This window comes from Dermacentor silvarum, chromosome 4 (genome assembly GCF_013339745.2).
Source record: "Dermacentor silvarum isolate Dsil-2018 chromosome 4, BIME_Dsil_1.4, whole genome shotgun sequence".
NCBI classification, from domain to species: domain Eukaryota; kingdom Metazoa; phylum Arthropoda; class Arachnida; order Ixodida; family Ixodidae; genus Dermacentor; species Dermacentor silvarum.
In genome coordinates, this window is record NC_051157.2 from 70,115,919 (window position 1) to 70,140,905 (window position 24,987).

The 24,987-nt window shown below is 45.9% G+C and overlaps 1 protein-coding gene across 1 annotated transcript in view; it reads right to left on the minus strand.

The window, feature by feature from the left end:
• Positions 1-22,849, minus strand: part of LOC119448688 (uncharacterized) — a 30,703-nt gene extending 7,854 nt beyond the window's left edge. Inside the window, exons 1-7 of the mRNA XM_049666460.1 lie at positions 22,706-22,849; positions 21,731-21,787; positions 16,777-16,903; positions 15,896-15,984; positions 14,244-14,345; positions 10,920-10,979; positions 2,755-2,889 (exon numbers count right to left, since the gene is read on the minus strand). Of these exons, the coding sequence (XP_049522417.1) occupies positions 2,755-2,889; positions 10,920-10,979; positions 14,244-14,345; positions 15,896-15,984; positions 16,777-16,903; positions 21,731-21,787; positions 22,706-22,849 (714 nt within the window). The remainder of the gene's footprint in view (positions 1-2,754; positions 2,890-10,919; positions 10,980-14,243; positions 14,346-15,895; positions 15,985-16,776; positions 16,904-21,730; positions 21,788-22,705) is intronic.
• Between the last annotated feature and the right edge of the window lie 2,138 nt (positions 22,850-24,987).

A 24,987-nucleotide genomic window follows, 5' to 3' on the forward strand; every position in this document is an offset into this window, starting at 1 on the left:
GAGAAGTAGTCTTACATGAGTAAGCACGTCTTTCTTTTTTTCTGTTTTTTTTACAAATGCTCCCCTCCACTTTCAGTTCAGTAAGGCGCCTAATCGGAGCAAAACTGCATAGAGACAGTAAATTTCTTAAAACGACCACTAGATTACTTTCCCGGTATAGTAAATGATCTGAACCGAGAATGAATTTGTCGTATATGGCCAAAGCGACGCAGAAGTAGAAAACGCGTGGCGACGCACATTTAAATTCTCGCATCACCTTTCCGTGAAGTCGTGGCAACATTAACTGAAGGTAGCTGTTTATTAACAGAAAAGATTATTTTGCATTAGAAAGCAACCAGAAATTGAACCAGTAATATTTTGCAAATTTTTCTCGTTTCCTTCTTTCGGGGGTGTTACGTGCCAAAACCAGCTCTGATTATGAAGCACGCCGTACTGGAGGGCTCCGGATAAATTTTGACCACCTGAGGCTCTTTAACGTGCACTACAACACAAGCACACGGGCGTTCTTGCATCGAAATGCAGCCGCTGCGGCCAGGATTCGATCCCGCGACATCGTTCTCAGCAGAGCTTGCCTTAGCTAACTGATCCACCACGGCAGGTTAATTTTTCTCGTTTTAAGGCCTCAAGAATGCATGAAAATACCACAGAGTATAGTGACAGTTTCGTGAAATGGAAAAAAAACAGTCGATTAATTCTGCCAATTTCCGGAGAACTGATTTGCTGAGTAACTCCTCCGGCGTGGCGACAAGTCTTAGGCAAGACATTCCGAAAAAAGTCTGACGCTCGTGTAATTTTTTTTCTATTGCAAATAAATCATTTTTATTCTTTGGGATTATGCACTATTGCCGTACCGCCGCATGTATCACCGCACATTCAGTGCTTCGACGGAATGTTACGAAGTTGGAAAGCATCTGGTGAAAGTCGAATGTCTGGGCATCGCTTCCTCATATGTTTTACAACATGCAGACACTCCTGCTGCCAGCTAGTAGCCGTTCCTACCATTCTGTTTTTCACCGCTTTCATGCAACGTGTCATTGATTTGCATGCACTATATAAAGCAGACCATATATCCTCTCGCCACTGTTTTTGCGCCACCTTGTGGAACCCCTTGCCAAGCAGTTGCCTTCTCTTCAGTCTGCGGTGTTTTTCTTTTTTTTTTTAACACGAAAGTGTTTCATGCCGGGGTCCACCAAGACTTCACTGGCGTATTTCCGTCACGGAAATACGTCAGCTTACAATGTACACGAACATAATACAAAGAAAGAAACCAGAAGAAAAAGTTCCACAAACATGCAAAATTTGGAAATCGAACCCACGACCTCTCGGTCCGCGACGATAGATCGCCGAGCGTTTAACCCATTGCGCTACAAACGCATTTGCAGAGAGCTACACAGACGCGCCTTATATATCTAACACTCCTCCGTGTACCCGCGCTCTTGCTCGGGGCGGTGCCGCCGCCTACGAGCAGAAAAGAGAAGTACTGCATTATGACACTAACGCGCACCGACAGTGAACGCTTCGGTGGTCTCAGCACTACGACGCCTCGATGCCAGCATTCGAAGGGACGCTGGCATCAAGAAGCACTACCAACGCCACCTAGGTGGCGTTCACCGTACTCAGCACAGCGGAGCGTGGCCTCCGCAATTAGCTCTGAAAATGTTTCTGAAGTTGATCGCGGAGGCTGCAATTACGACGCGCTGTACGCGCTGATTTGACTCGGTGACGATTCAGTTACGTGCTTTGTCTTGCGCGTTGTATTAGTGTGTCAGTTACGTGCTTCGTCAGTTACGTGCAGCGTAGTGCAGCTTCCATATGCACGACGGTTGCTCATGGTCATCGACGTTGGTAGTCGTGATGGAGGAGACGTGCCACCAGGCGTCAGCGTGGGTGCATCAACGCCTAAGGGCGCTTTAGCCACAAAACACCAATAGACATTATATATCAATGTGCAATAAACATTACACTACTTCTGTGAAGACACGTTTCACTTTTGTGTTCTATACCGATTCCTATATAAGAGGGATCAACCACATGTTTTTTAGCAATGCTTTCTATGTCTCTACATCCCACTTTTTTGGGTGCTGCATTGCCGAGCAAACAAGTTGGGTCATTAAGTATATGCAACTGGGACACTGAGACGCACTCTATCTCTTGGCCAATCTCCCATAATATACGTGACACTGCACTGTGACAACGCGGTTATAGAGGCCTTATCTATACGTGTTTGCATATACGTCGTACTTCTCTCACCAGCAGCTCTCATGAACATTTGACCCTCTGCAAGTAGCGCACACCGGCTTCGGCTTCGTGACAGAGAGAGCTAACAGCCATAGGCAACGAGGCCGTGCGCGTGTCATCCACTACCGCTACTATACCTCACTAACTCTTAACAAGCTTCACGTCATTTAGATTCTTGGATCGGTGGACTCTTTTTTTAATATCACTAACCGTGGGGCACGCTTGTGTTTTAAGCAGTTTCTAGTAGAAGACAACGCGTAGGCGCGGGAGCTAATAAACGTGCTTAATGCGGTCCCTAGAGCCGCGTTCTCGATCGACAACTTTCGGGGATATCACATCCAGTGCGCGTTGTTGGGCTGAGCCAGCGGCCATGCACGGTGCCGGTAGCTGCACTGAAGTACCGCGCTGGACGTCGCGTGTCGCCATAGCGATTTATCTATAAAACGGTACTCGCTGTCATTACCTGCCACAGCCGAATACTTTTACCAAAGAGAAAAAAAAAAACCTTCTACGCACCTGCTCTCTCGGAGCTCGCGCGGAGGATACGGTCTCATTGTTGGGTGGACCTTTTTCGGCGGGCGTCGCTGGCGTCAATGGCGACCGGACCTCTGGCGCCGCGCCGAGCCTTTGGATAGATTTGCCGTGCAGGTGCTGTGAAGAAAATTTGTTGGCGATTCAGTCTGGCAGCATCAAGATGCTGTGGCAATGCCAGAGATTGCTCGGAATGGATGAACTCGCTGCGATATAAGAGCGTAAGAAGATTCGTTTCTTGCAGAAGTTATGCATACTGTTCTAGTCGCTTTTTTTTATATTCATTTTCTTTACATAGCCGCTGAAACCTGCTATCCCTGAGCCCAAGGGCTTCAAGGAGGCCAGAGGAGCCTAAACCGACAGCTAAGTAGATATCTTCACATTCTAATAAAATATGTTCCATAGTTTCCCTAGCTTTACCGTAGCCAGCACATGCTCCTTCCTTTGTGTACCTCGCTTTGTAACGTACTACGCGTTCAAAGGCATCCTCATCTCGCTTCGAAAAGTCAAGAGCTTCCCTTTGAGTTATCGTAAATTATTTCATTATTTCTTTCCTGATTTGGTTTTTACCTATTAGGTATAGTTACTCCATAGCAGGTTTCTTTTCCATTTCCGCCACCCAGGAGATTGCCTCCGCCTAACTATATGGGTGTGTTCCAATTCTGGCCAGCATCCGAGACAGTCTGCTTAGACAGCTAAGGAGATAGCCGAGACAGCTTCGATGTCATGTAATGGAACGCGTTTCGAACCGTCTAGAAGACGCTTCTGCAACGTGACGCCATCTCGCGGCGACAAAAGAAAGGGTCAGAAAAGCACATAATATTTCTGTATTTTAAGCCTTTGTGCCTGCGAACCTATGAAAAACACGATGTGACTTACATTAAGGGCGTAAGAAAGCGTGTCTACGTTTTCTTTTTTTCTTTTTTTTTTTTTTTTTTTTGCACGCAGACGATCTTCCTGTCGGCTTTCCAAGCGTCCTGCTCAGCCGCCATCTTTCTTGGACAGGAAAGTAGCCTGCGTCGTTTTTGACTTCGATGCTGTCTTCGCGAAGCTGTCGACTTTGACGTCTACGTGAGAATTGGAACGAGACTTAAGATGGCCGCTGTCCGCTTAGCCTTCTACTTTGCCGTCTACGGCGAGTATTCGAACACAGCCAGTGTTTTACGTTCTTTGTTGCCATGTTGCTTACTATACTGGTCACATATTCACTGGTAAGCTTCATAGTTCTTTTCCTTCACTTTGAGTCAATGTGTTTCCTGTTCAAATACCTGAACACCTCTCGCAACCCATTTACTTTCTTTCATATTCCTCAGTCGTTCTTCGAAATCAATTTTACTCTGAGCTTCCCTCACGTCAAAACTTGTCCCGCCCCTACCACCCTGCACAGCTCCGTTTGAATTATTCCCGTGAGCGCCCAATGCAACGCGTCTACTGACCATTGGTCGCCATAGAGTCCTGACTTTGCCCATGACTTTAAGCAGACAACCGCATTTCTAATAAATCTAAGTCCTGGGACTATTACACCTTTCTGCATACCCCGGATCACCTCGTACCTATTGTATCCCCATAGCGCTCTGTGTTTCATTATGACCGTGTTTCTCTTCCCTTTTGCTATTGTTTTTTTCATGTGTTTCTACATATATATTGCCTTCGTTTATCAATACATCAAGGTATTTGAATTATTTTACCCGAGGTATTCCCTGGCCCTGTATTGACACTGTCTGTTCGCTGTTCTCATTGAATACCATAAACCCTCATTTTTAACGCTGAACTTCAATCCTAAATCCTCACCTTCCTGTCCACAGATATTAGCCAGACGTTGCCAATCACTTTGCTTGTTATCAAGCAACACAATGTCGACCGCATAAAACGAACCTGGAAGCTGCTGCTCTAATATTGTGCCAACCTGTTTGTATGAGAGAGTAAACCCTAAATTAATTCCTTCTATGGCGCCCTTTTCATCCTTATCATGTACATCACAAACATCCGCGGGGATAAAGGGCACCCCTGTCTTAGTCCCTTGGTGAAATCAACTTTCCCCTCGCTCCTCATATCTTCCCATTCATCGCAAACGGTATTTTACAGGCAGATCTCCCTCAAAAGCTGCATATGGTCATTGCCTAAGTCTCCCCCTTCCAGAATATCCCACAAAATGTTGCGGTCCACGTTGTCATACGCTTCGGTAATGTCTAAAAAAGCCCCATATAACGGTCTCCTTTCTTCTCTGGATGTTTCAGTAAACTCAGTAAGAACAAATAAGTTATCATCGAGATTCTTACCGATTCTGAAGCAGTTCTGAAGTTCTCCCAATATGTCGTTATGTTCTGCCCATGCTCGCAGTTTTAATTTAATCGCTTTCATTGCTAACCTGTATATTACCGATGTAATGGTCAACGGTCTATACGATTGAATTCTATCTTTTCCCCCTTACCTTTATAAATTAAATTCATTTTAATTTGTCGCCAAGTGTCTGGTATTCGCCTATCTCGTTTTTTTTTTTCTACTGCTTTCAACAGAGCTTCCTTACTTTTTGGTCCAAGTTTATTAATCAGCCTATCGGGAACCTCGTCTAACCCTGTGGCTGTGCTTTTAGAAATTTTCTCCTCAGCTTCTTTCATGTTGACATTTCGCAGCACCAGCTTCTTTTCCATCTGGTTCTAGTTCATGTTCTTATTTTTCTCAGAAACCACCTCGCCATTGCCTTGAAATGATTCGGCTATTTTTTAGATGTAATTTAATGTCACGTCCCCTTCCAGTTTGTTTCCATCTTCGTCTAGGATATGTTGTCGTATGGTTACAGACTTCCTGCCTAATAAAAGTGGTTCCAAAATATTCTAGATACGGCTTTTTTTCTCTCACGTATTTCTTATTTCTGACAACCAACGTTCACTTTCATCTTTAATTTTTGCTTAAGCCAGTATTTGAACCATAATTTTTTTTCCTCCGCTATATTTCCCATTTTCTGTCTATTTCATCCAGCGCCCTCTACGCCTGAAACTTCTCCATTTACTTAATAAAGTTGTGATTATATGAAGTTTACTATTAGTTTATTTACCTCATTCTGTCTAACTAGATCAGCTCACGTTAGCCTTAAAGTGTAGACAGCACTCCTGAACAGGACTCGTGGCAGCTCAGTGTTTGGCCAATTCAGGATGACAAATACTTGGTCCCACTGCGGCACTTTTGCTCATCGTGTGTTCGCTATTTTTGTTGGTACTCTGCTAGAGTTTTCACGTTCATTGTGGAAATGTGAAAGCTCACATCCTCATCCGAACGCTCACATCCCTAAGTCAAGTGCCCCGACGTGTCAGAGCAACGCCTGCTCAGTTTCGACAGTCTCAAACACGGTTCGGAGCGTCAGAACAGGCCACGTAATTTCCACCTAAGTGCCATCTTCTTCTTTCTGGGTTTTCACGTGGCATAACCAGTTCTGATTATGAGGCACGCCGTAGTGGAGGTCTCCGGATTAATTTTGACCACCTGGGGTTCTTTAACCTTCCACTTTAGTGCCACCACCAACCTGAGTAGACGCTCCGGCAGTGCAAAAGTCAGAGCCCTTCCACCCTGTGAAGAGGGAAGTCCAGCGAAGCTGGCGCTCTGGTGGGATTTGCTGTGTAGGGGTTTAGCTATATTGGGGATTTGCTGCGTTGAACTTGGCTACAAAATCGTAAAGCGACCCCTTCGCTACGTACTCGGGAAAGAGACTTCGGTGCCGGCTCCGAGCAGCACAATGGGGTTATTTGTTTAACACTTAGACGATGGCTATACAATACCCGGCTCTGAAAGAACTGGCTCGGCGTCCACGGGCGACGGCGTTCCTAGCGTGTTCCTCACGCTTTTTCTACGACGTTCCCAGACAAGAGCCCTTGAACAAAACTCCGTATTACAACCAACGCTAACGCGAACTCCTCTCACACCCCACTCCTCCGCTGACCTACTTTTTTCGTATACCGCCATTGGTTGGCGCGCCTCACGCTCTCCCCCTCCAACGCGACTATTGGACGGCGCGACTTACGTCAACCTCCCACCCCATTCTCCTTTTCATCTGCACCCTCTCACAGCATTCCCACAGGGTTGCTCTTCCTCTTCTCTCCCGCCAGGTCACGTGGTTTTTCTACACGCGGACGCGATCTTCTGGAACCTAGCCCTTAACAGCTTCGCTGTAAAAATTCTAGAAGATGCCACCCCAATCGCCGAGTCCTCGTGCTCGACGCTGTGCACAAGTTACATTTAAGAGTACGTTGCCTCCTACGCCCTGGTGGCTTAGTCTGTTAACTACAAGCTAAACTTGCCTGTAACTACCGCCACCTCTACACCAAGCTAAAGATTTCTAGGTTCGATTCCAACTAAGTATGAACTTTCTTCATACATGAAGGGGTAAGGAGAGTGATACCAGCGTCTCCGACGACAGCGGCGGTGTACAACGGAGCGCTAAATGTGCCATTAGAACAGAACTTCAGCGAAGAGCTGACATAGCGACGTCGTCTATGTGCCGAGAAGGCTCGATAGTAGTAGTAATAAACTTTATTTAAAGCGACCGACGTGAGTCTTGTCCCAGTGGGAGGGGCCCTTAGTCCAGGGCTCATGTGGCCTTGGCTGTCAAGCGAGCCCGGTTCGCTAGCTGTCGCTGATCATCCAGGCTAGATCTGAGCAGTGCGGCTTCCCATTGGGACTGGCTGAGGTTGGGGATGGTGGGAACCGCGAGATTTTTCTAACATCCCCAGGTAGTATGGTATAACTTCGCGTATTCACCGGAAAAATGGCATGCTCTATTTTATTGTGCGGGGTACCACTGGTGCAGCAAGTTTAAGTGTCTGTACGTGTTTGTGGTCGCCGCCAGACGCCAGCCTCCACTCTGGCTAGCTTACTATGGAGTGGAGATAGCCTTCTTCCTAATCGGTAGTATTGTGTTATTTCTGCATATTATCTCAGCGGATGGCTGCGCTGGGACGGATGCGCTGCATATTATCTCAGCGCATCCGTCCCTGAATGCACGGCATGCCGCTTGGGAGTCAATGACTATGATGGTGTTCGTGTCGCTGTGGATGGCAGCGAGGGCCATGGCAGCCGCTTCTGCTGAGCTGGATGTTCTTATGGATGCTGTGACGACGGTATTTATCCCCTGGTCTATGACACCGATTGCTGACACCCTGTGTCGCTCGTATTCTGCCGCTTCCATGTATATGACAGCAGCGAGGTTGGCGACAATATACTGCCAAGAACGAGTGTAAAACGGTAGCAACGATTAGACGTGATGAAGGTGTTCAGAGCTCAGCTTTACGAAGCGGAACGTCAGAAATCACCTTCGACTGCTGCTACTAACAAATACTTCGATAGGCACTTCATGTGTTCGACGTCGAGGATTGGCTGTTGGTGGCCTGTCAGACAGCCACAATCGATAACCTAGGTAGAAATAAATTGTCGTGATTGATTGCTCCATCAAAGCATTTGCCTTTAATCGCCGAATAAGATTAGGAAACAAATCCATGCATGTATTATCAAAACATCATTAAAGTCTTAAGCAGAGTGTCTTCAGATTCTTGCTTACATACGTACCCTTTCAGTGATCCACGGACATTCACGGACCATTCAGCAGGATAAGAAAGCTATTCGTTTACTTAAATTTTAATTATCTTCGATGGTTTCTTCGTGATTTTTTTTCTGAGGGTCTTATAGCAAACTTATTTAGGGCATAGACGCTTAATAAATAACAAATTGCATGCTACTGAAAGCAAAATCGTTTTATAATGTTTCAGCGCAAAAGTGGTTCGATTAAGTTTCGAAATAAACGCAAGTACTCCTATTTTAAAGTCGGACCTAAACATGCGTCGACTCCGCATCCAGTCTATACGTCTTTCAGCGCCCGCAAGATGGCATCCGCTGTGGAAACAGCTAATCGTCTCTACGAGGCGCTTTCTTTTTACTTTTTTTTTTTTTTTTTGTCTGTAGCGCTGCGAAATGAATTGAGGTCTCGACTACCGCGAGGTGTACTTTCGATCGAGGAGTATTGCATTAGCTACAATCAAGTGGGAAATCATGAAAGAGTAGAACGAGGTGAGCAAACACAATTTTACGTAACTTCGTTGCGCGCGGGCATAGGTTAAATAAGCGCGCGCTGTTTCACTCAGAATATACTCTACTCGTTGCTTGATGTTCTGTTTCAAACTACATTTTTATTATACGCAGAGAACAGTCAGGTAAAAACCAGATGACGGTGAAATGAAAGCAGCAGCTCATCCTATTCCACAGTTTTGCGCTAGGCGAAATCCGGGCAAAATTAGTTCTCGCCGGCGGCTCCGAACAGTCAACGCCAGACTTCACTTTGAAGTGGCGTGTTTTCACACTGTCGTCAGGTCGGGTGAACGCTAAGCACACTTCACATGCCTGAAAATTTTTGACCAATCGCGGTATGCTAATGGTGGAATTTAAATAGAACTGAAATGGTCTTACGTTATCGCGCGGACGCACTCTTGTCAGATGCTTGATAATAGCTCTTGCTACTAATCTATCAGCAGCAAGGTTTGAGACCGTGATAGTTGGTGTTCCATGTTACTGCGAATTACAGCACACAATTTTTTTTGCGTCTTAAGTTGACGCCTTCCTTCAATAACATGTGCTGGCAATATGCGCTGCGTGGTGAGAAGCCCAATTTGGCAGTATAAGTCATCGCACAGTAAGTTAGTAAAAGAGGACCATTATAAACAAACGCCTTCTTCCTGGAACGCGATAAACAAGTCTTGCAAGCACTGTGTTTAGCAAAGTTTTGATGCGGAGGTTTCTATAGGTTAGAAGGTGGTGGGTACCCGAAGCCGCTGCTCATTTCGGTAGCTGGAACACTGCTAAGAAAATTCACACAATCTACCGATTCTGGGTCACAACCAGCGACTCCGCGCCGTAATTTTGCTCGCATTCCCTATTTGCACAATGTATCACACGGTTTGAAGAAGACTAGGAAAGAGAGCAGGGATTGAAGTCATTGTTTTTTTCTGCTCCGAACAAGTTGATGCAGATCTCTATGTTGGCATGTCCGGTGAAAAAAATAAAAGACAGAAATTACAATGTCAAGCATATATAAACCAGTCAGTACATTGTTGCAGTGGAGTGGTATACGATACTCCCTTGTCATGTGGTCAAAAATACATTGGGCAAACGAGCACGTGCGTTAACGTGCGTCTTCAAGAACACAAACAAAATATGCAGAAAAGAAGGGACTGTTTCATAGCACTACACTGTTTGAATTGCATATGCGTCCCACGCTTTGAAGACACCACAGTAATCGGAAGGCACGTGAATGTTTCAAACTAGAATCATTATCCTATCGGCGGTCGTTGAGGATGGGGCTAGCTGTTAGAAAGCCTCCCATAGCTTTATCGCAAAAAGAGTTATTTCCGGGACGCGCGGAAAGCAGTGCGCCCGCTTAGGGTTTTGCACGGCCGGCGTATACAGTCACGTACTATTTAGCAGGATTTGTTTTTGTTTTGTTTTTTTTTTTTTCGTTTCCTTCGGGATTATAAATCTCACGTGTCTGCATACGTATGTTACTCTTTGAAAATTTATATATAAAAACAGTTGGAAGTCCGCGCTTGTATATGATATCAGCCTGGCCGCTGATGAATAACAGACGTCGCGATTTTGCCGTTAGAGACGTGCTGCGTTTCATTTGTTCTTGGTAGTACAGGACTTTACCATGTAACGCAACACAGCTGAACTTTACTAGTCAACTTTAATGTATTGTAGGAGCACACATCACTAAATACCATGAAACGTTGTATTGCATGCGCATACTTTGTCAGTAAGCGTGCAACGCCTTATACGTATAAAGGGCAAACTACGCGCACGCTTGCCGGCGCGCCAGCGCATGCGCACATGGTGCGGTACAGATCATCCGCGTCAAAGCGCGGCACGAGCACGAACATCCGCGCCAGACAGATATCGGGTTCTGGCGCGCGGGCGCGAGCTTTCGCGTGCCGGAAAACGTACGTGTAGTTTAGCTTTAAGAGTTCGCAGTGCCCCTATAAATGTTAATGACTACCAAGCAGAAGTTTAGGGCATTCAGAACGCTTTAGATATTGCCCTCGTAAACGAGTGGAAACAGGGGCATCCCGCGGTATTATACGATGAACATAGTAGACTACCACATGTTTACTTACAAATATTGGCTTCTCTGTTAGCACTGTGACTTCGATGGGCGCGGGCGTCCTTGCGAGGCCCTGAAAGTAAATTTTGCAACGACCCGTTAAATCGTCCGCTTAAACGCTGCCACATTTTTTTTTTGTATGTCATTTTTCTAGTAATATCTACTGTTCGTTCAGCCCCCCCCCCCCCCCCCAAAAAAAAAAAAAAATTTTTTTTCTTTCTTCACATGAGATTCCGACTTTTCATGTTTTGCCTAAAGTGAAGGTCCTGAACCTGGATACCCTAGAAAAAATACTGGGATGCCTCAGAGCGCCCTGAATGATTTATAATAATACATTTTCCGCGAACATGTTTCGCGGGTTTGTTACCCAGAAAGTGCATCTGTTTGGACGTCATGATAGTACAAGACATCGCGACGTTTCGGCACTCACTCCGGTTCTCTTGGTCGTCTCCTATGCTTCTATTCACTACGCGTCCTGAGTTAGCAGCATAACAAACAAACCTAGCGAGCCCGAGTGAGTGCAAAAAACGTCGTGATGTCCTGTTCCCACGTGACCACCTTTTGTGTCATGACGTCATGACACATACGAATGCAGGGAAGCGAAACCGAAACTAGATCGTAGAACATTATACGGCCGAGCCCGGATACAACGCGAACACCTTCATTGCACAAAATGTATTCGCTATATCAGAAGGTCGTTGTAGTTGGACTTGTAGTTAGCAATCCTCGATCGACTCGTTCGTTATAACCAACCTGAGCAGGGCACTGTACCGTTGTAAACGAACTGTTCTCTCATAGACTCTCTGTGAAACATTTTAGTTGTCGATAAACTGGTTGTAGTAGCCGAAACATTGTTCTAGTGGAATCTATATGTGGGCTCGACTATTACTAATTTAGGGCACTGTAAGGCTCACCAGTATATATACAGGGTGTTTCAGCGAACACTTTCATAATTTATTTAAGGATGCCTGTCGCAGATAGCCTAATTCTAGTTAATGAGCTGGTCTACCCTGTTGCGAATGCCGAAGGTCCGAGTGGCCACGAAGGTTGCATGTATGGTGCCGTGCCAGGTGCCAAGAGGAGGAGATATCCAGGGAGATTAGAAAACTGTTTTATATACAGTGTACATGGTATATTACAAGATGGGCTCTACGAGCTAACATCTTTGCACGTAGTAGCGTTTACATCTCCGAGCGTTCAACATGGTCGAGCGTGCTCTACATCGTCAAGGGTGCTCTACATGGTCAAGCCTCTCTCACAACACTCAAGTCCCCTGTTTTATCCCTTTCGTTTCCCTCTTTCACTCGACGAGGGAATACACTGTAGTTCTTTTAGCCAATGGCAATCTTTGATCAGGTGGCCATATCCCGCACGTGATGTTTCGTCGTTTCCCGCCGGGCTCCGCCTCCAATCTTGCTAGGTCGCCCCCGAACACAGGCAGCGGTTGACACCTTGGGAACCGAACGTTGATGTCGTTCCCCCGGAATTGCCAGACACTGGCCACCTTCAAGATTCGCCTCTCCATAGCAGTCAGTTCGCGGAACCAGGGAGGGCGGTGGCTGTCTCGAAAGGGCGCCAGGCCTCGTCGTGGTTCGGGCGGCGCTGGTAATTCACGGAACCGCACCAAAGGGGCGACGCTGCCGTTTTACGACGCATGAGGTAGCCTTGAGACCAACTGCTAATCCCTCAGTCCCAGGTGACAATTCTCGGCCGCGAGAAAGGGCGCCAGGTTGGCGCGTCTGCGTCGGCGCCGGCCTCCTTTGTCCCGAGGGACCGCCAGACACAACAACCCGAAGAGGCGGACATTATTTGCACAAAAAATTGAAATGCATAATCGCCTAATTCGCAAAAATTCACTAATGAAGTTTTTAACTAATTGCCTGATGGCCCATATTGCAATTTACAAATTGTAGCCATGGAGTTCGGAAGGCGGATCTACTTGGAATAAATTCTCAGGATGCCACCAGTTTCGAGATATTAATTCCCGAACTTTGCGGAGAAATGCATTGGCGTTCCAGTTAATTTTGTGCTTCAATGCATAAAGCAACGTTTTGTTAAGAAACTAACTGGAACGCCAATGCATTTCTCCGCAAAGTTCGGGAATTAATATCTCGAAACTGGTGGCATCCTGAGAATTTATTCCAAGTGTATCCGCCTTCCGAACTATATGGCTACAATTTGTAAATTGCAATATGGGCCACCAGGTAATTAGTTTAAAAGTTAATTAGTGAATTTTTGTTAATTATTCGATTATGCATTTTAGTTTCTTGTGCAAGTAATGGCCGCCTCTTCGAGTAGACCAGCTCATGAACTAGAATTGTGCTATCTGCCACAGGCAACTTCTAAGAATTTTTGGAAGTGTTCGCTGAAACACCCTGTATATATATTTTCTTTTTTTTTTTTTTTTTGGGGGGGGGGGGGGGGGAGGGGGTGCAAGGTTTAGTACCTTCATTTGATGCAAAAAGAGTTGTGCAAAAATCATCGACGATGATTGTCAACGTAAACGAATTGCCGAATGCGAACATTCGCGTTCGGGGCTAACGTTACTTGCCAACATTAATAGAGAGTTTTAGATTAGGTTGCATTGGGGCCCCCTAGCGCTTGGGGCCACTTTACTGCGCATGCGCGGCCGCTCTGCGCGTGCTCAGTACCGTGGCCCCAAGCGCTAGGGGGCCTTAACGCTTGCGTCGCCTTAATCTAAAGTTTTCTAATAGCAAACGTTACAAGTTACGTTAGGGCACGCCGCCTTCGTCACCATTCCAACTACTATTGGGCGAGGACGCGTTAGGGAATGATTTTATGGTACTTATGAAAGCAAATTAAATCAAACGTGCGTGCGTGCGTGTGCGTGCGTGCGTGTGTGTGTGTGTGCGTGTGCGTGTGCGTGTGTGTGTGTGTGTGTGTGTGTGTGTGTGTGTGTGTGTGTGTGTGTGTGTGTGTGGTGTGCGTGTGGTGTGTGTGTGTGTGTGTGTGTGTGTGTGTGTGTGTGTGTGTGTGTGTGTGTGTGTGTGTGTGGTGTGGTGTGTGTGTGTGTGTGTGTGTGCGCGCGCGCGCGCTTCTTTGTTTAGTAAGGAAAAGCACGAAGAGTGGAAAGAAGGTTCACATCCGGAGGACAGGAAATCAGGCATCTATGCCAGAGGCAGTTAATCGAATCCATTCAAGCAGAACGTCACAAGCGTCAGCTGCTCCTTTCGAAATTTCTAACAGTTCTCAAGAACTCCCGTTTCTACTCAACTCTCCTGCGCTAAGTGCGACACCTCGCATTCTCGTGCCTATATACGTGAGACTAAGTTGCGAAGAGGAACGGAAAAAATTAATTCAGGAAAAGCACACTCACATCCATGAAGCTCATGTTTCCCGAGGCGATTCCGATGGCGGCGTCGAAGGAACTGTCGATTATGCCCCACGTCCACGCGCACAAGATCAGCCTAGGCTTCTGCTGCAAGTTCAATTATTATGTTAACTTCACTACTCTATCGTTTGATGACGAGTGTAGTTTAATGACGCGAGGGCCATGTGTGGCCAGACTGCACGAAACAATTAATGGTTGAATCATAGGATAGCGTACAATATTCGAAATACACGCACTATTTCTCTTCGAGCTCCAGGGGACATGACCAATGGAATACCCGAAAATGTTTCTGGCAACGAGGCACCACAAGCTTGAACAAGTGTGAACAAGTGCATGCAGGCTATAGCTAAGCGTCTCAAAAAAATGTCACTAAGCTGACTTTAGCAACAGTGCAACTCTTTAAAATGGCTGATCGCCAGTGCGAAACAAATTGTTTGGTGCTCACTGGTATATCACGTGCAGTAGACAGGGCGTCGTACATCACAAAGGCGGCTTCCATAACTGAAGTAAATTTTTCACTTTTCTTTTTTTTTTTTGCGCACTACCAGAGTTGATGTTCCCGTTTCAATGGTTCTTTGTCATTATTAAGCTGAAGCTGGTTGTAGCAATCCATTGCGCAAGGAATAAAGTTATACCAGAGCTATTCCTGGCATATCCAAGGAACAAGACCCTTTCCCAAATCGCAAGCCTTTTTCCAAAGTGCATGCATTTCTGAACAACTTATGTTCGCTCATCTTCTTCTTTCTGGGGTTTTACGTGCCAAAACCAGTTCTGATTATGAGGCACGCCGTAGTGGAGGGCTCCTGATTAATTTTGACCACCTGGGGTTCTTTACCGTGCACTACAACGCAAGCACACGGGCGTTTTTGCATTTCGCCTCCATCGAAATGCGGCCGCCGCAGTCGGGATTCGATCCCGCGATCTCGCGCTCAGCAGCGAAACGCCTTAGCTGACTGAGCCACTGCGGCGGGTATACGTTCGCTCAGATCATCGTTCAATCTAAAAGGAAGTGCGAATTATTCGTGCTAGCGCACAACACCCACGATGACTTCGTCCACGCCATCAAACAATTTAGCTTCATTCGTAATGGAATTTAAAACTGTCTGCGTCGCCATTATCTTAGAAAACTCTTGCGAGATAGCGACCTTAAAATTTTGGAAGAGGGGCGATTGCACCTATAGTATACATTTGCAAATGGAAAAGAGGAAAAGAGTGTCATATTTGTGAAACATGGTTTCAGCTTTGTGCAAAGTAGTAGTGTTCGGTCTGCTCTAGGAGATTGGTCAACAATCTGCGCTCGTACAAGTTGACCGTAAAAAACATAGCGCTGGCAGAAGCCGATTTGAAGTGTCTCGAGAGCAACGTTTTCAAAAGGTATACGTATGGTCAACCAACACTTCCTGCAGTTGACAGTATGTGTGCTTGCTTTAAATAGTGACATCACTCGCAAATACACAAAGTCCATTGAAAAACTCTGCTTTATTGGTATAAAGATGACCGTGCGAAACGTCGCTAGCGTCCCTCAGTAACATGTACGGGCTATCTGCCTTCTCACGTGACGCCAGGTCTCAAAGCACACAGGCTTTAGCCTATCTCAGGAGATAATGGCGGGCTACTCCTTCTGCGCATGCACTTACGCTGTCTACTCCCAGGTAGAGGACATAGTCGAACAGAACGCTGATGGCCGCAAAAAGGCTGACGAAGATGACACCATCTCGTCGATCCACTGTGAATTAAGAACACATTTCTTCGTTAACGTCACTCGCAGGCTACATTTTATTATTTTGGGGCTGTGTCCACATAAGCATTCTACTAGCACTTTGCAAGCTATGTTGAGTGTTGCATGTGTTGTATGTTGAGAGATTGCACATAACTTCGATATCACCATGTCTTTACTGATAAATTAGCGCAGTAATCTATAACATTATGTATTCTTCGTTTAATTACGAATATTATTTGTATGAAATGCGCACTTTTTTATACGCGCTGTATTGCTGCTAGTGTGCGGGGGCAGGGACTTCTGTCGGACATTCATTGCCTTTTGTATCTGTCACTTCTTGAAGTTTCTTGTAAATTCAAGGAATAAATTCACATTCGCATTTTAAAAAAATAACCTCTGTGAGCGTGGTCTGGGGGTTCGTGCCCTCCAGCACGCAAGGGTACGTCTCTGGGACAGCAAGCGCTACAAATGACGACGGCACGAAGTCTCAAAGCTGTCGTCGTGTCACAAGCGTCATTCATTGTTGTGCCACATGCTAACAGTCTTCGATCCGTTATGTTCTCTTCGACTGCATAATGCTGCAAAAGCTTTAAGGCTGTTAATCGTGGCGAACAAACGCTCTATGTGGATGGGTGTTTCTTGGCGTGCTCAGGTTTACACCTAAAGGTTCGTTAAGTTTGTGACCACGCTCTGAAAAAACAGACGCCCCCAAAGACTCTATGCACTCTGGAAACGCGCGTTATATTGAAGAAATGAAGGTTGGTCGCCAAGACAGCACGCCACAGTGCCGGTACTCACTGTATTTGTCAAGATTCTTGACGTCAGGCATAACGCTCTCGACCTGGTTCCTGAGCTGCTGAGCCTGGGCGGGCAGCAATTCTTCGTACCGCATGAAGAGGTACACGAGGTTGAACATGTTGACGCACTGCAGCATAGACATAGCACTTATAGTGGTCAGCGCCTGCGTTCTGTCCTTCCTTCTCATCGTTTGTCCTGTCTGTTGCGCCGCTTTCTTAGCCCCTATATGCTTGGAACAGTTGGAGCTCGCGCATTTTTTTTAAGGGCCCCTAAGCCCCTTGTGATATTTCAAAAAAAAAAAACAATCGCGTTTTTTCCCGGGCTTTCCCTATCTCTTCCTCACATGTTGTGACACCAACAGGGTCGCGCAGGCGACGTAATTAAGCCAAAAGCTGTAGAGTTGTCCATATGCAAGGGGACACCACTCCCGATTCCTTTGCTAGCACCCCTTTGCCATGCAGTCTCACGGGCGCTCTTCCTCGTCGTCTCGCTTGCCTGTCGTGCACAATCAACTGGTTTCAAACCTCGTATGTGTAGCGCGTTTCGCACTGCGCGTGCGTTGGCAACAGCGTGTAGTCGAAAAGTGCAGAGTTTTGATAAGCGGAAGATGATGGCAACGTTAATCAACAACGCCAACGTGACTTTCTGTACTAACGTAGTGTCTATGCGCCTTCAAGAGAAGTACGCGGTAAGGAAGAGAGATCAGCCGTAGCGAGTGTAGCGAAGGAGAGAGAGAAACCGTTCACTCGCCTTCGAGCTCGGGGTGGTTTAGGGGCCATCTAAACGTAGTCGGAAACTCGATGAGGGCCTAAAACTGAAGTTTGGGTCTGCGGCTGGTGTCACGTCCACATCTCTATTCAGGTTACATGGCTCACTGCCGTGAAGCGCCAACTATTCTCAACTTTTGTGTTGCTTAGCACTCTCTCCCAACTTCAATTTCCAGCATTGCAGATTAATCAGACAAAGGAAGTTGTATTTCAACATGTCTGAAGCAAAGGGTAGGGATCGGTGACACGACAGAGTGACAATAGGTAAAACTACCCTTTAAGTCACAAGTGGGCATAAAAGAGGAATCAAGAGAATGCAGACACGTGGCTTCTGCGCAGTTCAACTTTGTGTTCACTGCTTTCTGAAATGTTTTAATACAGCTGGATTCGGGACGCAGCATATTTTGTCTAACGCTCGAGTTCTTGTGTGGGAATATTGTTGCTAACACTCTCTTCTTAAGTACAAAGAACCAATATTGGCAGCACACGTACGGTCGGCTAACAGCATGTCATTTCCACGGTCACCTTCAATCAACGCTTTTTGCTAGTCTGAAAATTACGAGTAAAATATGAGACAACGGTATGATCTTCTTAAGGCTTTCATATTCATGTGTCGACATTAAAGACATTGCCTGATTGACAGTAGTCACAGAGGGCAACTACGACCCTTATCTGTGCTTTTATGGGAGGCTATAAAGCAAGACTGCAACAAAATTTTGGTTCATCCCCCCTAAACATCATAAACACTGTGTCCACGCCATTCAACAGTTTTTTAAATATTTCCCGGCTCACAGACAACGTGACCAGCGCAGACATCCGACCGAAAAGCGACGCTCGGTGTTTTGTCTCCCACCAAAATCTTGTAAAAGTAAGCATTGATCTCGTCATCACCATCTACTGCTTCGAAGTTGCGAGAGTTCAGTCGTTAGAGGAAAATCATAGCGCAAATTGGCGGAGGCCGGAGTGGCGATATTACAGTATGCGGTACTGTAGTTCACGAAAACGCCGATGTTATAGAGGGGAGCCGCTCCCGCTGTAAATGTATTTGTGAACTGCAGCTTCGTTTGGCTTTGTATCACTTCTCAAATCTTGTATTGCACACTTGTATTAGTTCTCTCTCGCTCATTTCTTCGACGGCTGTACACTACAAATACAACTGGACCTGTACCTTAGCTGTGCCCAACAATGGCACAGGTGCGCACTTGTGACGCTTGAAGTAGCGCAATAGCTTTCACAAAGCAGTGTATATATATGAGGCTGTGACTAAATATATTATAGGGTCTGTATATAGTAACAATTCCTTTTGGTCAATTCTATTCGTTTCTTGTCATACATTGGTCCCGTCCGACCAGTCGTGGTGGTAACGTAAGCGAACCACCGACGAAACCCGAAAAGAATTGGAATAGTACGTACATTATCCTGGCCTGCTTCTACCACCAAACTTCACGTTAACAAAAATAAAAAACCTTGACGGAACCAAGAGCACCGACGCGGGTTAACTGGTACATATCTTAGTCTAAACAGCTCGAAACCACGGGGGGGGGGGGGGGGGGGAACAAGAAGACAGACAACAAAGTGCTGACGAGACACCTCCAGATAAAACGTGTGTCCAATGAAGTGAGAAAAACGTTACTTTAGAGGAAATTTCTGCGAGCCCAAGTCTACGCCCAGTAATACCACAATACACGATGAGGGAACTTGGCCACCTTCATTTAAAGAAAAAAGCTACGGCACTTTCTTTTTTTTTTTTTTTCACGTGCCGGTGGGAATTCCGAAACGGGTCATTTTCATCCATCGCCTTGAGCCACAGCTAGGCTGAACGGCGGCACTAATCCTATGTCTCAAGAGCGCTCGAATTGGTACGTGCGTATTCTCGTCCAGTCGCTGCGGACCAGTCGCTGCAGTACAAGCGAGGTGGTTTATGGCAGCACTGTGCTTTACCAGGCTGCGCAAAATCAGAACAGTGACGAGGCTGTGTCCGTGACCGAAGCGCAAGACAAAGTGCTACGTCCAATGCGCGCATTTCATGAGAGATTCGCAAGAAATGTGCGTCTTTTCTGAACCTGTGTTGCCATTGCCGGTAAGCTGTTAGTAGAATGCGATTCTTGCATAGCAATTTGTGCATCGCACAAATACGTAGCTAAAAACAACGGCTCACCAAAGGCGCCAATCTATTTTATCTTGCATATCTATTGTGAATCTGATCATCTATTGACGATACCGACACCCGAAAACAGCCAGGTAAATTGTCAAATCGACCTGCGGGAAATGTGCCCTCAAAACCATGTCCCTCGTTGCCTGTAAAGCTTGCCCCACCGCGCTATAACTATAATTGGGGGAAAGCACCCTTGTGATGAGTAGTTCTGAAAATTGTTTTACAGCGAAGCTGTCAGCCTCTAGTAGGTCGGGGATTTTTCGTGGCGTGCTCAGCCAAAAAACGGCAGCTGGAAAAGGGATTTGTGTTTGAGTTTCCGCGTAGCAGAATTATGTTTTCTGGCATATTCGAATTGCAATCCGATGCTATCATTTCTGCAGGTTGCGTGTAAGTCGTACTTTACGAATTTTCTGGCGCATTTTTACCTTGAGAAATTCAATTACTTCAATAACACACTTGCGCTCGGCGGAGGTCCTGCAAGGACGAGGATGTATGTTGTGCTAACGGTACCGCCACCTATTGGCCGCGGCCACTCAGATAGACCTCGAACGGCAGCTGGAAAATGGCTTTGTCTTTCAGTTGCCGCGTAACAGATTTATGTTTTCCCGTTTTCCCGTATAAGCTATCAAGTATCCAGTTTGTGTGTGCAGCTTTTGTGTAAGTCGTGCTTTACGCATCTTTTGACGAAATTTACTTTCAAACATTAATTTAGTTCCAAAGACACTTGCGCTTGACGGACGGCCTAGAAGAATGAGGATGGATGATGCACTTCCGCGTGGCGTACGTCGCTTGTAGTGGTAGGGCTTGTGTATACATCGTCTAGCGTCAGTGGGAATTCCTAGATGGTTAGACAATGGTACTTGTCCAACGTCCGCACCATCTTCGTTGTACACCCACTTCCACAGGGTGGAATGGAGGCGGATTTTTTTTTTTTTTTCTACTAGATCGTTCACTCACAAGCATGTACTATATATACCATGAACAGCGCATCGCAGTCTGAATATATACTGCCACTCGCTCGCCCCTTTATCCCCTTTAGACCCAGCCAAACCTAATGACACAACTCTTTTTAAAGATAGTTCTTATTATCAACCGGTCTGTTACGATTCTGAAAAATTATTTGTTTAAGCAGATTGCACGGGCACGGGCTTTTGTCAGCTCCTCCGTATAATGTGGATAGAGAGTCAGTTTCTGCACATCGTTTCGATAAAGAAGGTCGTTTGTTTTCCTGAACACGTAGTTAGAGGTTTAAGATTACATGGCGGTTCCTCGCCTTCACTCTTCATCCTGGACTGCCGCGGCATCTGGTGGCATTTGAAATGTACAGCACATTCATTTTTTCCTCGTCGGTGGCGATGCAGTAGCCGGTACGTCTCACGCAAGGTATCAATTTCCTCAAAAACCAGTGGCAACTAAATGATTACGCGTTTGGCATATCGTGTCGCCTGCGTCTATAGCTTTATGTCTCACCAGGTTATTTTAACTTATAATTCCTTGTTTAACTTTGAAAATGATGAAAACTGTTGTCCACGGGGCTGGACACAGGCCTGGTGTCTGAAGATGTTAATGTTGGTATAGCCGTTCCACGCAGACATTTCGAACTGAGTGTGTCTGATGAAGATCTGCCACCATGTCTCGAGAGAAATGAAACCATCAAGCCTGCCGCCAGTACGAGGAGCAGCGTCCCATGGCACATCTGCGATGTCACCGCTCCCCTGGCAAGGTTGGAGATGCACACGTATCGATATCAGAACTGCAATCTCTTGTGCAAAGGCGAGCGATAAAGTGGTACGGACGGGAAGAAGAGTACATGAATGGGAAGGACGCTCATGTGCTCTTCTTACCTTCCGTACCACTTTAGCGCTCTCCTTTGCACAAATGTCGCACCAGCCAGCCCCAGCAATCCAGTATACCGAATTCACGTCTTCAATACCTTCGACAAAAGAAAGCCCGCTTTAACGAGGAGGTCTGCGACCTGTCGCGTAGGCGTGCATTTCGCGAGAAATAATAAAGAAAAAAAAAAAGAACGTACGAAGCAGAAGGCCGCCAGTGCCTTGATCGTTCCTGGTGTGTTAGTGAAGCACATCTCCTGCTCTGGAATAGAGAACGCGACCGCATTAAAGGCAAAATGTTGAGAGCGAAGGTATAGCTACTAAAATGGAGAAAGATGTAAATTTTTGCTTTCTTTCGCGCCCACGTCGCGAGGAAATCGTTACCTATACTTTTTTAAAGCACCACCGCGAAGATTAAAAGCCTATTGAAGCATTTTTGACGTGGAAAGGAGCTCACCGACACAATATGGGCCGGCGCTCGACACCACGAGATCTTCTTCTTCGTTCACGTCCCTCTGACCTCGCTCACACGGAAGAAGCTCTCTTCCTCCTCTTCCCGCCACATTGAAGAGACACACGTGAGGCGAATCCGTTAAAGTAGCCGCGGTAAAAAGCTGAAAAACTTTTCAGAATTTTTTTAATTATTATTGCAGATATATTACCTGCCCTATTTTTTTTTTATCATTACATTATGCAGTCTAGCTGACGTGAGCGTTTGTCTGAAGCATGAAGAAAGATTACGAACTTGGCTCAGCAAAAAAAGAAATAAAAATCAACCCTAGCGCTGAAGGAATCGGAAGCGTGCACTTCGACGGCGTTTTTGCCGCTCCTACTTTTTATGCGGAAGAATTTTTGCAAATAATGTTTTTCTCGGTCGACATTTTGATAGTTTTTTTTTTTTTTTTTTTTTTTTTTGCTAGATTTACCGGCCATACATGCTCCAAGGCTTGAAATGGCCAAAAACTTCGTTAATGCGAAACCGTGTCATGGAATTTCTTCGTTAAATCGCGATAAAAGAATACACGGTTTTCAATGGAACTAAGACCGGGAAATAATGTAGTGTCGGTGAGCGGAATTACTCGTACGTGCAGGAAGAGACGAAGTCGACATGACAGACAAGAAAAGTTCGTTACATCGCGAATTTCGCTAAATCGAGGTTCGACTGTAACACATACGGGCTCATAGTGGCGTGCGCGAGGAGGCGAGCCATCCGTGCTGCAAGTAGTAGGTGGGTGCAGCGAGGATACAATGAACTGGAATAGCGAGGAGGCAAAGCCGGCATCCTCACAGCCTCTGATGCAAGTCGTAGGTGGCCCCATGTCGAATAACGCTAACTCACCCCAAGAATTCTAATACTGGTTGGTTAGTTAAGAATATTTTCGCGCAAGAAAGTAACCAAAAAGGGAAATTTTTTATTAATTATTTAGAAGAGGGAGGAGGGGCGAGCCCTTTCGAGCACGGGCAGTGTGTTGCAGCTCATTTTTAACCCAACTGACGCCAACGTCAGCTGTGAGCGAATCCGTACGATCTACACGAGTTATTATGTGATATGGAGGTTTCGGTGCAACTTCTTTGAGTTAATTTGTGCAGCTGTCATTGAAGTCGCGCTAAATAGTAGGGGTGTCTGAATAGGGAAATTTTCCAGTCGAACAAAAATATTCCAGAAAAGTGACAAAACTGCAAAGACTCCACCTCATTCCAGCTTTCCTTTTTTAAACAGATGTTCTTTTGGTCTTTTGCTTTTATAGTGAGGTTATGACGTTCCGCCCATCTTTTTGAAACCGTCCCGCAAACCACTTTTCTTCAGCCTTTCGCTGAAAGGCTATTTCCAAAGGCTTGAGGGGCAGGGGAAGCTGCTATCCTGTAGTCGCTCCCGAAGTACCGTACCTGGCTATGCACCCATGCTCTCTGGCTACGATTCCAAAGATGAAAATAAGACCCCGTGGCAGCATCCACCACGGCGTTGCTTCCTGTCTCATATTCCATTACAGGAACGAAAAACTGTCAGAGACATGATGGGTGGATGTCGAACATCCTTTTTTGCACGATGGCATCACGCAACACATTAACTTAGGAGAGCAGGCACGTGGCTAAAAAAAAACCCTCATATACATATAACTAGGTTTCGTGCCAGTCAACATGGTGGCAACTTTGTTCATGGCAGCGTTTGCAGCATCGCACGCGCGGTTCACGCCCGCAACACTGCGGCCTCCGAACACTGCTAAGGGCGGATGGCGGTGCCGCATTCGTGCAGGTCTGAAAAATCGGCCGACGACCATATTTGACGTGCTACCAAAACATTGAGGCACACGCATAGGAAAAATTTGCTTCGTTTAATCAATACCATGCAACATCAGATCCTGCATTTTCGATTTCACAATACCACAAGAATACTCCCCTTAAATAAAGCACGACCTACCAAATTTTATATTTACTTTGTTATATAGAGGTTCGACTGTATCATGCAAGACTTTCAAGATCGATGCATACATAGTAACAGCATTTATATTTGCAAGCATTGTCACCACTTCCCTATTGCTTCTCTGTGGGGAAATCCAACACATTAAAGTACCTGCTGCCTTTTCACAGCATACCCAATACAGACTTCTCTTGTTGCTATCCCTTAGGTAGGTACTGTACACACCCCAAACTTAGTCTAAAGCTTGCACACTCATTTCAGCTTAGATCACCACAAGATCACTTTTGAACTTTGTGCGAGACGGGCTTAGATGGTCGTCTCTAGGACCTTTGCAGTGCACGAAATGTTTGTGCGATGACGTTTTGTGTGGACAGCACTACTCCTGCGTGTAGTGTGTGAAAAGTGCACAACCGCGTATTGGACAACGTGTGTAAATAGTAGCTCATTGTACGATATCAATCACCTGTCACCTACCTCTCCCACTTCCCCTTACCCCAGTGAGGAGTAGCAGGTTAGAGACACGCTCTCCAGGCCGACCTCTCCTCCCTTCTCTTCATAAAAATCTACTCTCTCTCTCAGCTTAGATCATAATCTCAAATTGCAAGGATAGATTAGCAATAATCGCTTTGTTCAATAAAACAGCAGAAAGGTAGACGCAAAATAAGTAGCCCACTAATTTGGCCTTGCACCCAAGTTTCACTCGTACTGTACCTAAGCACACCATTTCCGGCAACACATTGCAATGGCACCTTTGCACGAGCCAAGATGACCAGCAATTTTGAAACTTCAATCTCGCCAAACGTTAGTTGCAGCACACAATTAGATCCAATTTATTTGTAATGAAGCAAGTTAAGGGGGGACGTGGCTTTGAAAATCAACTTCCTGATTTCTTCATGGATTTTGATGAAAATTGGCACAAATGTTTAGAATGTCTCCCTGATACTTCCATAAAAGTTTCAGAGTGATACCTTGAGAACATTTTATTGAGCAGAATTTTTCTCTCTTGAACTTTCTGGAGGGCCTAGGGAGCTTAAAAAA